Here is a 15,730-nt window from a genome sequence, read left to right as displayed (position 1 = left end):
GACAAAAGTGCCGGTGTGGACAGTGTTGTGTCAGCAGGAGAGCGTCTCCTGCTGACATAGCTACCACGATTCATGGAGGTGGTTTTATTATGCTGATGGGAGAGCTCTGTCCCATCTGCATAGAGTGGCTACACAAGAGATCTTACAGCGGTGCAGCTGCATCGGTACAGCTGTGCCACTTTAAGCTCTCTAATGTAGACCTGGCTTAAGGCTTCTGCCATTGTGCCATTGTGTTGTCTGCAGAGGGCCACATTGCAGGTAGGCCTTCGCTGCCCCCCCCCCCCCCCCCCCCCCCCCAAAAAAAGTGGGTTATTAGCCAGCTCAGGTTAAAATAGCAGTAAAGACATGCCAACTCAGGCTAGCGGTTCCAATTCTATCCCAGGCTGCTCTAGCAGTTTTAAGTCTAGCTGCTAACCCAAGTGAAAAGGTGAGCTGCCGTATCTTCAGTGCTTTTGTGACCAGAGTGAAGAATACACCTTTTTTGCAGTGGAGATTTGCTTTGTGATATAAATGGCAGAGGATGAAGTCTTCCTTTGGGTGGCATTGACACCAAGCCCTTTCTCTTCTCCAAAGCTCCTGGGGAAGGAATTCTCCTTCTAGGGGGAATCAGCAGGGATGTTAGGGGAGACTTCTGCTGACCGTAAAAATAGTGTGACATGAGTAGGAGAAGTTACGGGGGAGATTTTCAGAGGCACAAAGGGCAGTTGGGAGCCCAATTCCCTTAGATAGTCAGTGGGAATTGAGCTCTTAACTCCTGTCTCTGCTTAGAAAATCTCCCCTTAAGTTTCCTATCCTGTAGCAGAGAATTTCTCTGTTTTCTGTCACCTGTTGGAGCTTCTGAGAATGGGCAAAATGACCCAGAAAAGGAGGGACACACTTTTGCTAGGCTCTTCACTACTTCCCCCTGCTTATGTGACACTGTGTGAATAGCGCCTGCCTTGTCACAGTCCCTCAGCACTTGCAGAGCTTAGATTCCAGTCAGGCTGCAACAAGGAGACAGTTAGGATGCAGTTTTCTACTCTGTTCTCTCTCCTGCACTAGGCCTAGTGTCCTGCACTTGCCTCGAGCTTTGGTCAAATGAAACTTTGAGGCCATCATTGCTTCTATGCTGGCCCAGAGTTTAAAGAATCATCATCATTCCCCCACCCTAGTCCTTTTCTCTCTTGCCACACTGACTGTGTAGATTTTGCTTGGGGGTGAAGGTAGAATGAAGAGAACTGTGATCTAGTTCTCAAGTATAACAAAACATGCCCTTACGTAGCCCAAGAGCCGGGGATCATGCCCTGCAGACATACCAACTGTTTGAATAATCCTGATTAACTTTAGCGACTGAGCATAGCAGCTGCCTCAAAGGACAGAATTAGCATTGGGGTCTGTCAGTTATCTTTATGTTGAACTACAAAGCAGGACATGGCAAATGGAGCTATTCATCGAGGCTTGATGTGACGATTTTGGCCAAGATTATGGAATTTCAATTGTGCCCAGATTTGATAAAGGGGACGGGAAGCACAAGGATACGATTAACAAGGAGCTGTGACTCACCCAGATCAGCTGCCTGAACTAGTACAGCTGAGGCGTCTAAACTTTCTCCATTCTTAATTAGCTGTCCGTGGTAATGCAAATGATCTTGAAGCATGATCTAATAACCAGCTGAGAAATAAAATTAGCAGATGGGGTGACTTGGGGTCACATTCAAAGAAGCAGAAGGCTTTTTGTTCAGCTGAAGGTGATACTTTTTCCTTTAATTTCTTTTTTTAACTAAGCACTGACATTGATGAATGGGGCCTGATTCTGCAGGGCCTTGCACCTTGTGTAGTCATTTTGCATCCATTGTGCACAAGGGTGAAAGCTGCCAGGTCAGAGTGGTAGTATCTAAGCTGTCTGCATTCATTCTGCACAGGTAGCGAAGGTGTAACGCACTGGGCATTCAAGCTCACAGGCAGGCAGAAATCATCCGTAGCTCCACTGAAATCAGCAGAGCCACACCTGTGGATCTGGCCTGTAGTCTTTTAACTATAACCCTTTTAAAGTGAGGGCTATACTGGAAGCATAGTGAGTGTGTGTGTGTGTGTGGGGCGGGGGGGTCACTTCCATCCCAAGAGGTTTAGGTAACACTGTGCCTGCTGATTTCCATTTCCCCACCCGTAATCCAGCCCTGTCTGTATCCCACCTGGCATGGTGATGTTCAGCCCAGCTGGTCTCACTGAGGCAGAACAGACTATCCCTTTGTGCACCAGGAACTGCTGTTAATTTCTCCCTGGGCTGGTCTCCATCTTTCATGTGTGCTCTTGTCTTGCTCTGTCTTATTCAGCCCAAGCCGGAGGTGGCTGGCATCTGCTTTGTGGCAGGGCTGCTGTTTCACAGAAGCTGGAATTGGGTCAGCAGTGATGGTTTGGCTTAGATTCTCCACGCTACACACATACACACACTCTTCCACCCTCCTTCCCTCTCTCCCAGTGACCAAATGTTTCCATTTCAGGTGACATGGCTCCCACTGTAACCAGCGAGGCCAGCAGTGCTGTGTCTGAAGATGCCTTATTCAGGGACAAATTGAAACACATGGGAAAATGTGAGTTTGTTCCCAGGTTCCGTATTGGCAGAGGGAAGGCTGCGTGGGAGTAGGCGGGCAGGCGGAGGAGAAGCAGTAAGGATTCTTTGGCACTAAATCTAGTGCTAAGGGGTTTTTCTGCCAAAGTACTCTGCGTGCATGCGTGCGTGTGTGAGCCACCACCTGGGTATGCACAGATCTGCAGAGCTATGGGGTTCTTACCTCCCCTCCAAGTCTCAGCAGTCATTCATGTCTCTGAAGCCACCCTGTGACTCTAACGGGGTGAGGCACAGTTAGCTGGGAGTTGAGCTTTGATTAGAAGGCTGTTTAATGTATTGGGCTGTTTTTAAGGCTGCACTAAGCCTGGCCAGGATGAACTGGGAGTGTCAAGTAGGAGAATCCAAATTGCACTAATCCATCTCCAAAGCCTGGAGCAGATTGGGGTTTGATTTCCATTTGCCTTCTCTAATCCTGGACTTCTGGGTCCTCCAATCCACATTCTGTGCCCATCCGTGCTTTCCTTCTCTCCCGGGTGCAGTCCTGGCCGGAGATGGACCAAGCTCCTGTGCCAGTTGTTTCAGACTAATGAGAGACTTAGTTCTGAAGAAGCTGACATGGTAGCAATGCTGGGTGGGAGATGTCTAACCCCTGGTCTCCTGCTGCCTGTCCAGTGAGTGTTGAGCATTGCAATCTGGGTAACCTCAGAAATGTTGATGGGCTTTCCAGGAAGCCCCCATCCACCCCCCCCAGCCATGCTAGGTTTGTTGCCCTGTTTCTCTTCCAGGCTTGCCTTGATGCATTTCATTATGCCAACCCTTGTGCAGGAAAGCCCTCTGCATCCCAAGTCACCAAGCCACTGCCCTTCCCTCCCCACATGCCTTTTATGGACTCATGCCAACCCTGCCTTCCATGTATCTCTCTCCTAAACTCTATGCTCACTGGGTAGGGACTGTCATGCCCAGCACTGAGGACTTTGTCAGCACTTAGCCCTGTCTGTCTTGGCTGGAGATGAAAGCGACGATACCAGATCTCTTTCCCACGAGGGGGTTAAAGCAGTGAAAAGGGGAGGGAGGAGACAATGCCCCAGGGTCCATCACTGATGAAGAAGGTCTCCAGGATGTGGAGGAGCAGCACTGGTCCCTGAATGATTTTGTTCTTCAAGTGGAGGCGTTTTTTCTTTTCTTCCCACCCCACCCCAGAAGATGACAGATGTGGCTTGGCTGGATTTTCCCTACCACTCGTAGGCAGATCAGTTAGGAATCTTTCTGGATAGACACAGGGGATGGAGTTGGGTTTTGCCAGATGCAGGTGCTGAGCTGAATAAATGGCTCTGGTGTCAAATCTGGCATCCTTCTTCATGCTGCAAGCCTGTGTGTATGCCTGTCCCCGATGTACGTATTGTACGGTATGACTCTGTGACATGCACAGGATTGGGCTTCCTGGGAATAGAAGCAAATCCTTTCTAGCTTCTGTTCAAATCCTAGAATAGAGGCTAGAGGAGGAGGGGTGAATAGAAACTTCCCACTTTTCTTTCTTTCCAGCAAGCCACAGATTACTCTCCTGTTGTAAAATAGATTGGGCACGTCATGCAGTTTGACACATGGGCTAGGGCTCCAGTTTATCTGTGCTTCAGTTTAGTAGGGAGTGGGGTGGGGAAGGGAATTCGGCTTAGTCATGGGTAAAGAATGTCGCAGAATTCAAAATAAAAAAGTCTGAATAGTCAGACCTTTTGTGTAGTCAATTGCATCCTTTCCACAGGGATCAAATTATATTCTTTCTGGTCACTGGAACTAGTACCAGTGCTTGGAAAAGTTTATTGGTCCTTGGTTTTCTAAGGCTAAACACTAAGACTTTGTGCATTCTTCATTCAAGGAGGCAAATGCATCTTGGTTCAGTCGTACCCTGCTCTAGAGTGTGCAAAGGGTGAATCAAGCCCCACCATCCCAAATGGATGGCATGGGAGCTTGGCATCTCTCATACTTGCTGTTAACCAGTCATCAAAAGTTGATAGTAAAGAGCTTGTTTCTTTTCAGCTACACGCAAGAAGCTGTTTGAACTTGCCAGGGCTTTCTCAGAGAAGACCAAGATGAAGAAGTCAAAAAGAAAACACTTACTGAAGCATCAGGTGTATCCTTTAGCATATGATGCTGTCCTCCCACCCTCTGGTCACACTGAGCTTCCTGCAAATGGGTCCCAGCTCCCGCAACTTGAAACAAAGCTCTGCTGCAGAGGGCTAGAACAAGGCCTATGCCGAGGTTCTCCACCTTGGGGGTCATGGAAAGGGTTAGGGGGACACAACCATCCTGACCTTCCCATATTTCTAAATTGGGGGGTTGCAGGATAGGTTGGAGGAGGATCCTGGAGGGAGAGTCCTGTTATGGAGAAGAGGTTTCTTGGTATAGAGAATCACTGGTCTATGCTCCATGTAAGCCGTGAAACTAGGGCAAAGGTTTGTGTATGTGGGAGGGAGCAAGGAGCAGGAGGAGAAAACGATGTCAGTAACGAAAAGGCACGTGTTTGCAACCCTCATATCCCAAGCACAAGCACAGAGTACATTCACGGCTTATCGTGTGTGCAAGTTTGGATCCAGCTGTGAACTCCTGTGAAGTCTTGGTATATTTGGATCTGGGATTCTGGTCTGAGCCCAGCTAAGACGATTCACTTGTTGCTGAAGCCCCCTGGAAACTGTATTTTTGGGGAGAGTTTCTGCAGTGGCATGTTAACTTCAGCAGCACACGTGCTAAAAATTGTCATGCCACTCCTAGGACAATGATGCAAGAGAAACAGTGCTGGTGACTTATCCATCAGCCCTTCCTCCCCTTCTTTTCCATTTTCATTCTAGCTGGCACTTGGACAGTGACCCAGAGGTAAAAGGGCTTTGTTTTCCCCAGACTCCTTTCCCTGAGGTGGCTGCGTTAATACTCTCCAACATATGTTGCCTTGGTATCTGAGTGCCTCTGTCATCATGGCCTCCGGTGCTGTTAAGACTCAGATCTCATGTGAGATAACAGCAGAATTCAATTGGAAACATACCTGGGAACCACCCCAGTCCCTAGAGTCCACTGTGATGGGCTTTTTGCTAGTCTGTGACTTACATCGCAGTCCCTCGAACGTTTTCCTTAACACAGAGTGCAGGATGGGGACAGCAGCTTCCACAGCGAATCTTCTTGATGATGTTGAAGGACACTCGTGCGGTAAGACAATGCTTGTTTCTGCTAGAAGGCAAGTCTCTAGCTGATTTGCCCGGTGCCATGGCGGGGGTATGTGATCCCAAATAGCAGGGGGTTGTGTGGCGTGCTTCTTTCCTTGCAGATTCCTTCCTGCCTGTGATATTTGCCTTTGGGAACTGGTTCTCTGAGTTGCGCTCTTCTAACGGAAAGCAGCCAGCAGGCCTGGAGCATTCCTGTGGCTAATGTAGATTGAAACAGGAATGGGGGAGCTCTCTCTGAACCACGAAAAGAATGGGGGAGTTCCCCTAAGCCAGGGTCAGGATGACGAACTCGCCCATTTTTTAGCCAGGCCCCTCTCTTCTCTCCTCATGTCAGCTCCTGTGCTGTATAACGGATACTTCTCCACCCATGTGTTAACTCACCAAGGTATAGGAGTCAGGTCTGGATGGAACAAGCCCTTCCTCCTGGTCTCCTTCCCCCATGGTTCTGACTGTCCAGTCCTCCGCGCTCTGTTAGTTGGGCTCCTCATCAGATGTCCGGGGATCAGAAAGAAGAGGGAGCTCACCAAGCAAAACAAAGTGGAGCCCCATTTTCAAAGAGCCACGGTTCGGATGGGTAACGCTCGCTGCTGCTTTGCAATAGGGGTGTGTTGATTTAACGGAGTTATAACCCAGTGGTTAAAGGTGCTGGATCGACAGCCCCGAGACCTGAAGTCCTCTGTTTATCTACAGGACAACACAACAGCAGTAGCCCCCTCCCCTGACCCAGGAGAAGCACTGCAAGGGGTGAGAGGGTGGTACAGTCTTTATAGCCCATTCAGGCCTAGGCCCGTCTGCTAAGGCAGCCAAACAAGGCACCAGCTGTACAGCTAGAAATGGGCTGATACCCACCAACTCATTTCACATAGGACATTGAACTGCCATCCACCAGGAGTGGCTTTGTTTACTGCTAGCCTGGGTCTGGTTTGAACCAGCTGATGACCCAGGAGTGAAAGGCATCCAGTTCCTTCTGCAATTCCCAGACCCTTCCAGTCCCCTGACGCTGCTGCAACTTTGCCAGCCAGCTGGTTTAGATACGGGAAAGGATCCCCTGAAGTTCTGACCACACGGGTCTGTCTCATGCCTTTCAGATGAGGATTTCCAAGCAAGAAGGCAGCAGCTCCATGAGGAAGAGGAGATGCCGAAAGAAGGACAATAAACGGTAAGAAGTGTTTTGGGGTAATGTGCAGTGAGTTACAGGAATCAGCTCAGGTATCCTGTTTCAAGCCTACACAATGGGGCCAACAGACAAAGTGCCAGCCAAAGAAAATTCAAAGGATGCGTTACGTGCTGTCATGGAGAAAACAAATGGCTTGAGCGTATGGTAACCTCCCTAGCACTCCAATCCTGTGTTCTGAAACAAAGTTGAAACGGGGTGTTGTCTTGGTTTCGGCCATTTGTTCTTCCCTGGCTTTCACAGGATGGATTACTTCATCTGGTTTCAGCTACAGCTGATAACACTGACCCCTCAACATCCTTGATACTTTAGGGTGAAATTTACCGCACCTCGGAGAGGATGTGGGGGCTCTCTGTGCTATGTGTTAAAGACCTAGGTAGGTCTTCGTGCATAAAGCCTTGCAGATGGAGTTTGCATTGGGGTGAATGTCACCCACAGAAACATATTCGGCCATTGTATACATACATGTCTGCCTCTGCAGCCCCATTAATAGCCACTCTGTGGATAACAGGGCCTTTGGCCTTTGTACTGAAGAATGCAAGAGAAACTGCCTGGCCAATTCTTCCCTGTTCTTTGCCCTCCATGGAGAACATGTATGAGAGTGGACTCAGCATGAGGTTACTGCTGAAAACCATGCAGAGGCTCCAGTATCCAGGCCTGTCTGTTCCTGTGCATCAAGTTCAGTTAATTCTTAGGGCTTGGTTTAAAAACATCCAGGGCACAGTGGCAGGCTTTGTTTCAGCTGCCATGCGTGAAGCAGCTTTGACTGAATACACTTCCTCCTCTCCCCCTCCCTACCCTTCTCTTCTAGATCCCAGATCCATTACCTGAACTGGGCGTTATTTGTTTAAAGTCTTAATAAGAAGATGGCTGCAAAGAAAAAACAGTTCCTTGGCTCCCCCCGTCATCCTCTTCTGAAGTACAAGTATAAAAATGAGGCACAATGTTTTCTTCCCAGCAGGTTTGAAAACACCTCTTTCCTATCCAGCAAATCCAGCCAAAAATCAGCAGCTGATCTGAATTTTTCTCAGTCACTGCAGTGAAGATAATGGATTTCAAGCTCATGGGATAGCGGCCAATCCCCCACCCTCTTTGATAACACGGTTTGGATATGAATTAAAAACAATAATACATTGAAAAGCTGGGCTCTGGCTTGCCCATTTTTAAACATATCTCTGTAGCAATCTGATGTAACTTTATGCACATAAAGAATGACGTGAAAATATTGTTTATTATTATTGTTACTAAGAATTAATAAATCAGAATCCAGATCAGGTAATAGGCAGGATAATATAAATTGTCTTTTTAAAAAGAGAAGGCCTTCTTTTCCCGGGCCTCTCACATTGAATTAAACCTTTGGCTCAGGCATTGATAAAACTGCCTTGAACTAGACACCAGGCTGGGGCCAATTTCTCCTCCCATGTACCACTTTCTCTAGCTTTGTGCTGCTGTTCTTGTGACATTATGGTACCTTTACAGAGCAGGAATGAAAGTGGGGAGAGGGGAGGAGGGCTGAATTTCAAAGCTGTTTAGTTCTCACTGCTGATCTCTGAATTAGAACATATCCTCCAGGTTCTCATTTGGATTGCGGCATTGTTCGTGACAGTTGGCTGATCCCTAGGTAGCAGGCAATGAGTTTTGGTGGTCTAGAAACACTTACCAGGCTAGATGGAAGGGGATTGTAGATTGGGGCCATATTTTATTCACCTCTGAGTTTGGACATCATAGGCCAAATCCCGCTGAATTGGAGGCTCACAGTTGACTTCAGTAGGATCAGAATTTGGCTTCAAGTTGAGACAGGAGTGGATTTTCTCCAGCTGGTTCCACCTGCTCTTGGAATGTATGGGCACAGACCTGAGAACAGTTCTCAGAACGTGAAATGAAGAGGAGATTGGTTCAGAGTTTGCCAGTCAGTGTGAGGATGACATCCCTCCTCCGGGAGAGAGCTTGGAATCTGGTGGCACAGTGAAACATTGTGTGGATTAAAAGTAATGCTCAGATCATTGTAATTTAAATGGACACAGTCAAGCTTAAAAAAAAAAAAAATTAAAAACAATTCCTCCCCTGTGCTACAGCAGTGTCAATTACTAAATCAAAGTAACTCCCCCAAGCAAATTTTCATTTCTGCATCAATACTGTCTATTTACTTCTCCGCTTGGGCAGTGATAATAGACTAGTCCATCTGACTTCCTGGGTCCCATGCATTAGCACAAGTGCTGCAACATTTGAGTTGCAAAAACAGCAGGAAGATGTATTGATCCAAGCAATCAGTCCAACAAAAATTTGTTTTCATTGCCTTTCTATTAGGCTTTGTAAGAAAAGCCCAATTGCAGGCTTAAACTCCCTTACAGACTCCTTTCAAAATCTGCTGGAGAATCTCTATGCCATTGAAACATGTGCCAAGACAGATTTTTTTTTAAGTTGCTGAGCATGAGGCTCTTGTTCCATGCACCTGGCATTCAATCAAGCTACTCTTGCTCACTGGAAACATGAAGGCGTTGCTGGGTTTCCTCGTCTGGGCCTGAGGAATTTGATACACTGTTCAAAACTAGTAGGGATGAGCAAAAGTGGATTCAGGCACACACAGTTCTTCCTTTCGGTGCCAAACGGCTTTGAGTCTGTGTGGCAAGGAGTTTCAAGAGGTTCCTGATGAAAGGGTTGACGTAGTGTCTGTTGCTGAAGTGGCATGTTCTTCTGGCAGAATATGATTTGGACACTACACTAACTTCTTGACTGTTGCATACAGTGCCCACGGCCTCCCAATCAGAACATGAGCTGCTATAAACCCCAAACAGTACAGTGGGCAAGGGCTTGCATGCTTGAATCGGGATGTGGACAGCAGTGATGCCCTGGGATCCCAGCAACTTTTGAGGTTCTCAAATATGACAGATCCTTTAAAGACCCCAATTCCCCCCACGCCAAGCCTGGTTTTGGTGACTGTTCCTTTAAAAAATAAACAAATAAAAGGGAGAGGCGCATCAATGCGTTTTTTGGTAAAACTCCCTCAATGGCAGGAGAAATTTGCCTGCTCTAGGGATTAGAATCGTTCCAAATGAAGTCATCCTTGCTCAGACTAGAATTCAGTGGCTCGGAAGCTTCAGCAGCACGCAGGGTATGAGGTTCCTGGAATGTGCTTTCGAGGCTGTTCAGAGAAAGGAAGTGACAAAGGGCTTGATCTTGTGAGTCAGTGGGCGCTGCATTGCTCAGCACCGCTTAGGGTAAGGCCCCAAGTTTGTGTGTGTGAGAGAGAGAAGGGCTTTTGGAGCAAGACGGGCTTTTATCCCTAGCTTTAGAATTGGAAGGTTTTTTTCTCCCCCACCTCCCTTTTCCTGTTCTCAGTTGGCTCCTACTTTAATAAGTGCTTGGCTGTTTCTCGATCTAAAGCAGCTCTGCATGTTTGGAAGAAAATCAAGCTTGGAATCAGATCAGCTTGTAAAAGTTCCAACTCCTCTTGGCTACCGCGGGCTTAACTTTGAGCTAAGTTTCCATGAATGCAAAAAGGCACCAACGGCCGATCAAACAGAAGCTCAGACTCTTGCTGGTAGGAAACTGTGCTGCTTGTCCCAGCAGAAAAGCATTTTTATTAGACAGGAAGTGCTTTGAGATGGGGAGGGAGGGGAAAATACAACTGCACCTGTCCCTCAGGACACACGTGTTGTATATTAACAGCTGCCCTGCTTCTAAATTAGTGCTAGGCTTATTGAAATCTTTTATCCCTGGTAGTGTGCGCCTTGCTCTCTCTAGTAATCAGGTTGTGTTATAACACAGCATTATGGAGTCATGTTAACTAACAAGGTGTTAACAGTCATTGCAGACAAGGACAAGGTGTGCGTAATATTTCATCATCTAGTCATGGGTAAATCTGACTAGTACCATAGGGTTAACCGGGGCCAGCTGACACAATGCAAAGCACAACTTGTTCCTCTCTATGCTGACTTCTAAAACCTCATGTTAATTAACATAGATCCACACGGTCATCTTCTTAATACAATCTTAGGCTTTATCTACACTTAAAACACTACAGCAGCATAGCTGTGGCACAGCTGGAGACAAGCCCAGAGGTGACTCATTGCCTCATTGTTCTACTAGGGCTAATCTGGAGATGTACTGAATCACAGATGTACATCTGTGAGGTGCTGAGCACCCTCTATTCCAGCGGTTCTCAACCTGTGGTTGGGTCTGCAGACTATGTCTAAGGAGTTTGCAAAAGACTTAGACTGAAAACTGACTGAACAACATTCAACTGTATATACAGACAATAGATTTCCAAAGAGAAATTTTTTAGGGGTCTGCAAAATGAAAAAAGGTTGAGAACCACTGCTCTACTCTCTTCAGTCAGGTGGAGGTTTGGGCGCTCAGTATCTTCCAAGACAGAGCCCATACTGAGGTGTGACTTGCTATTGACCCACATCGTGGGCATATAAAAAGCCAGGCAGAGCAAAGAGCATTTGGTGGTTTTTAGAAACATAGCATGGCAGTGGATGGGAGGAGAATAATATTGGTACGTGATTCCTTTAACTACATTTGATAGGTTGATTGGTTCACGCCTTTATGGTGGTGTTTAGACTAGGATCTAAAGATGTGGCGTTAGCATGTGGAAGCTAAAAGTGCTAGCTACTAAATGTCTAGTGTAGACAAGGCAGTGTATATGTTAACATGCATAGTTTAGCATGTGTTAACAGAATGCACTGCTTTCTCTATGCAGTACTTAGCTAATGTGTTCTAACAATGCACGTTTTAGATCCTAGTCATGACTCAGTCTTTCTGAATGACGTAACCCTTCAGCCATTTCCAAATGTCCTGGGGGCACCAAATACCATTGTAACAGAGGAAGAAGGTCATTTTTTTTCCTTTTTAAAAATTCAGGTCTAACAAGCAGAAAGGCCACAGAGACAGGCTTGAGAGCCAAAATGCATTTCTTCTATAAAAATGTACAATACTCAGTGATGTTTGTATCGCTTCTATACGAAATGGTTTAAAAAACCAAAAAAGATTTGTGACATTTGTGAGTGTTGCTATTTTAGAATTTATTTCTATAAGTATTTTTTTCTTAAAGATGTTTAATAGTAATTCATATAATAAAGTCACGTCGTACTCTTAATGCCTTGGTTTTCTTTGTTTGTTTTTGATTTTTTTTTTTTATGGCCAGGGGAAAAAAATGAGAAACTGAGAATCAGAGTGAAACAAATTTTTCTTTCATCTCAGTTCTAGGCATTGCTTTCAATGGTTCATCTGTTACAGAATCAGTAACCCTTCTATGTGAGGGATCGTTATTGCCTCACTCATGGTGCAGTGCCAAATCCAATAGATGACGCCAAAGAAACAGGAAGGAGGACTTCTCTAAACAGCCAGGCTGCCGTAGCAGAGTTCCAACAAACTCTTGCCAAAGCGAATTTGAACAACACTTAGTCAGCAAATGGATTTTTTTCCTCTCTGAAATTTTAAGCCTATATCTCCTATGATGCACCACAGGTTTCCCTCTCGGAGCTTGGAAACAGAATCCCTGGCAGTGGTATTTAATGGGGGATATCTTTGGTCTGGGAAGCCTGGCCCAATGAGAATGGGGGACATGAAGTGACCCCACTACAGCTCCCAACAGGCACTGCAGCAGCATAGCCAGGTTTAAATATTTTAGATTTTTTTTTTTTTAATTGCACATCTGGAAAAAAATTCCATTTTCTGCAGAAACCAGATGTTTTTCATGTGAAACCTCATGTTATCAGAAATCCTCATTTTCTGCTTAAAAATAAATAAATAAAGGCTTAGATGGAACATTTTTCATCCAGTCCTAAATGGAACGCGGGGCCAGCCAATGGAAGGTTTATACCTCACATGAAATTATGACTCAAAATCACCCCTCTTTACAGTACAGGAGACTCTTAATCCAAGGAAAACTTCTGCTGGCAATTGTGATCCCTACCTTAGGCAGCTCTCCATCCTCTTCCTCCCCCCGGGAAGACTCAAAAATGTTTTGACCTTGCAGGAGCAGCAGATTGGTGTAGGGAGAGCTAATGTTAGTGGCCACAGATTTGTCATGACTCAAAAACCTCTTTTGTGAAGGAGCTTGGCTCATGGGTCAAGAAGAAAATTTTGACGCCTTATCATGAGGGGGAAAGAGTTGGAGGAATTCTGAATAAAACCAGTGTGGCGTGTGACCCAAGTGCCTGCTGTCGAGTCCTGCAATATACCTGCCTCCGTCTTTGGAAGGGAGGGGAGTAGCTGGCAGGGACTGCAGGATCAAGAGGAAGCAACATGGCCTGGGACTTGTTCCTTCCATGGGAGCCCTTCCTTATCGAACATGCATTGACCTACCTCAGGCTACCAGCAAGTTGCCAGTGCAGCCCTCACTTGGACCAAAGATTCTAAGGCAGGATTTCAAGATGAGTGAGGGGGCTTCATGTTGCTGATCCTTCATCACAGCGTGGCAGGCAGCATCACCCCCTGACCTTGTGCAAAGCCCATGCATATAAGTTTTTCACAGGCTGGAGTGGAGAGTCAGGCCCATTGACCTTAGGAAACACGAAGGAATGATTTCCCTAGTAAATGGGTGATCCTGGAAGTTGCATTTTAATGTATAGGGCATGTACCATTCACACCCTTTTCTCTGATGTACATAGGCATTTAGGGCCTGTTCCAGGGCAAGTCATTCCATTGAGTTCAATGGGCATTAGATGGGGCTCTTAGCCAGTGAAATCAATAGCAGATCTTCCATAGCTGGGCTTTATTTATGAACAGAAATGCTGACCCAAGCTGCTCAGGGACTGTTGTGACATCAGATCTGTGTGTGTATGCTCACAGCACATCTACAGTCAGCTACATTAATGGGGAACTGCATTTTATCAAAAATATGGCGTTACCCACTTAACGCGGAAAATAAGAAGTCTCTCAGGATGGAGAGCATGCAGTTTCTTTAAATTGTTTCATTATCTGGAATACACCAACTCCTCCACGTCTGTCAAACATACATTCAGGCTCCTTCATGTTGTCTCCCAGCAGAAAGGGAATACATTTATTCTAACGCATTATTTCTGAAATAGGAGTTCATAATTTTCAACACCGCACACTTTCACTCGCTGGCTGGATCAGTATGTCTCAAAGTGTGAAATATTATTGAAGGTAGATCATTTAAAGCTAGATGGAGCTTGCGGATCTCATTTCCTTGGAGTCAGTGGCAATGTCTTTGCTTTTGCCCAGTCTGCGTGTACTTTGAGTTCTGGCACCTAATACCTTCTAAAATTCCGAAGTGGAAGCTGGTCAAAACAGCCAGTTTTGGTGATGCTGTTGTGCAAATCCACCACGATTCTGGTGCTTTGCCGTAAATTTGCCATGTTGCTCAAAACTGCTCCTAGGGACTCCTGCTAAGTTGCACTGTTCTCATCTGTGTCAAGTTTGGGTTAAAGCCTGAGGCGAGTTGTGATTACAGGGGCCGGATCCTCAGCTGGCGTATGTAAATCAACATAGCGTGTCGATGAAGCTTTGCTGTGATACACCAGCTGAGGTTCTGGCCTACTGCCTTACGTGCTTTGCTGAGGAAGATTTTTGCATGGCTCAAGTAATTGGATACGTGCTCCTATAAATATGACAATGAATGAATGGCCAAAACTGAACGCATGGTGGAAAAAAATGTGAATCCAACATTTATGAGGCTGCCTGACTCCTGAACTTGACAACTTTTCTCAGTTTGGCTCCTGTTCAGAAGACCTAAAGCAATGCTGCATTCTTGATGGATTATTTTTGGGATGAGTGGAGAGGCAGGCATTGCTCTTAATTTTTCTGCCTTCACATGCATGTTTGTCAGCTGTAGCTGCATTGGAACACCGCTGCACGCTTTGATGCTGGCTTGTGAGAGTTCACTGGCCTTTAAGACCACACTAACCTCATATTCTTGCTCTGGAAGGATGATCTTGCATTTAAGATGCAGGGTAAATAGACCACTTCAGAGCTAACTAGCCAAGGAGTTAGGAGCCCACAGCTCCCTTCCTGCGCGATACGGGCACTTGGATACTATAGTGATGGGACCAGGCAGGTACCTAGATAGACTCAACAAGTCACTTGATCGTTCTGCTTTTGTAACAAGGGGAGAATTACCAGCCTAGGAGGTACTTCAAGGCTTTAAGCCACTGTTTGAGATCCCCCATTGACAAGCATGGATTATCACTTACAGAAGAGTCCATGGGTGCCATAGGAGGTTTAGAGAGCTCTCTGAACAGACCACTGTCGGAAGACAGGATATTGGGCTAGATGGACCATTTGTCTGACCCAGTATGGCCGTTCTTATGTTCCTGCTCTTGCCTGCCATTCATTTCCCAGAAGCTGCCTTTACCTGAACTGCACCCGAGTGCTCTGTTGATTTACATTTGTGTTCGCCCTCCCTGCCTCTCTCCGCTGTTAAAGATGTAGGACTGGGATTCTGTTGCCTTGCAGTGGCCAATCCATGAACTGCACAAGAATGATGATTTATTTTTCAACAGGCATTGGAGCTAAGACTTCAGCCACTCAACAAGGCTCCCACGGATGGTGGCAGGGCAAGCTTCTCTCGGATGGGAAAGGGTGATGCAGTTGCCATGGCCTAGGCTCTAGAGAGCAGCCAGAGGCAAGTTTTTATGTTGCTGTTTATGACGTGGGCAACTTGTCCTCTTGAAAATAATCTTGAGGCCACCCATTCATTTCACACCAGCCCCAGAACAAGTCAGACAACGTAGCTTTCAGTCACTGGCAGGGCTGCTGATGGAGATGTTTGCAGCCTCCTGAGCTGTACAGTGGCACAGCGTGGAGTGAAATTCTGGCCCCCTCCAAA

At 46.4% G+C, this 15,730-nt stretch overlaps 1 protein-coding gene across 4 annotated transcripts in view; it reads left to right on the top strand.

Annotated features, from left to right (window-relative positions):
- Positions 1-12,034, top strand: part of CUEDC1 (CUE domain containing 1) — a 105,074-nt gene extending 93,040 nt beyond the window's left edge. For all 4 annotated transcript variants that reach the window (XM_067538072.1, XM_067538070.1, XM_067538069.1 and 1 more), the window contains 5 exons: positions 2,480-2,569; positions 4,582-4,675; positions 5,684-5,742; positions 6,848-6,918; positions 7,745-12,034. In XM_067538072.1, coding sequence (XP_067394173.1) covers positions 2,480-2,569; positions 4,582-4,675; positions 5,684-5,742; positions 6,848-6,915 — 311 coding nt within the window. In that variant the 3' untranslated portion in view covers positions 6,916-6,918; positions 7,745-12,034. The remainder of the gene's footprint in view (positions 1-2,479; positions 2,570-4,581; positions 4,676-5,683; positions 5,743-6,847; positions 6,919-7,744) is intronic.
- Positions 12,035-15,730: the final 3,696 nt, after the last annotated feature.

The sequence above is a fragment of the Emydura macquarii genome, unplaced genomic scaffold, assembly GCF_026122565.2.
Source record: "Emydura macquarii macquarii isolate MOO-44397 ecotype Brisbane River unplaced genomic scaffold, CSIRO-AGI_Emac_v2 contig_450, whole genome shotgun sequence".
Lineage (NCBI taxonomy): Eukaryota > Metazoa > Chordata > Testudines > Chelidae > Emydura > Emydura macquarii.
The sequence above is the reverse complement of the archived record's forward strand: the minus strand, read 5'-3'. Positions and strand labels throughout refer to the sequence as shown.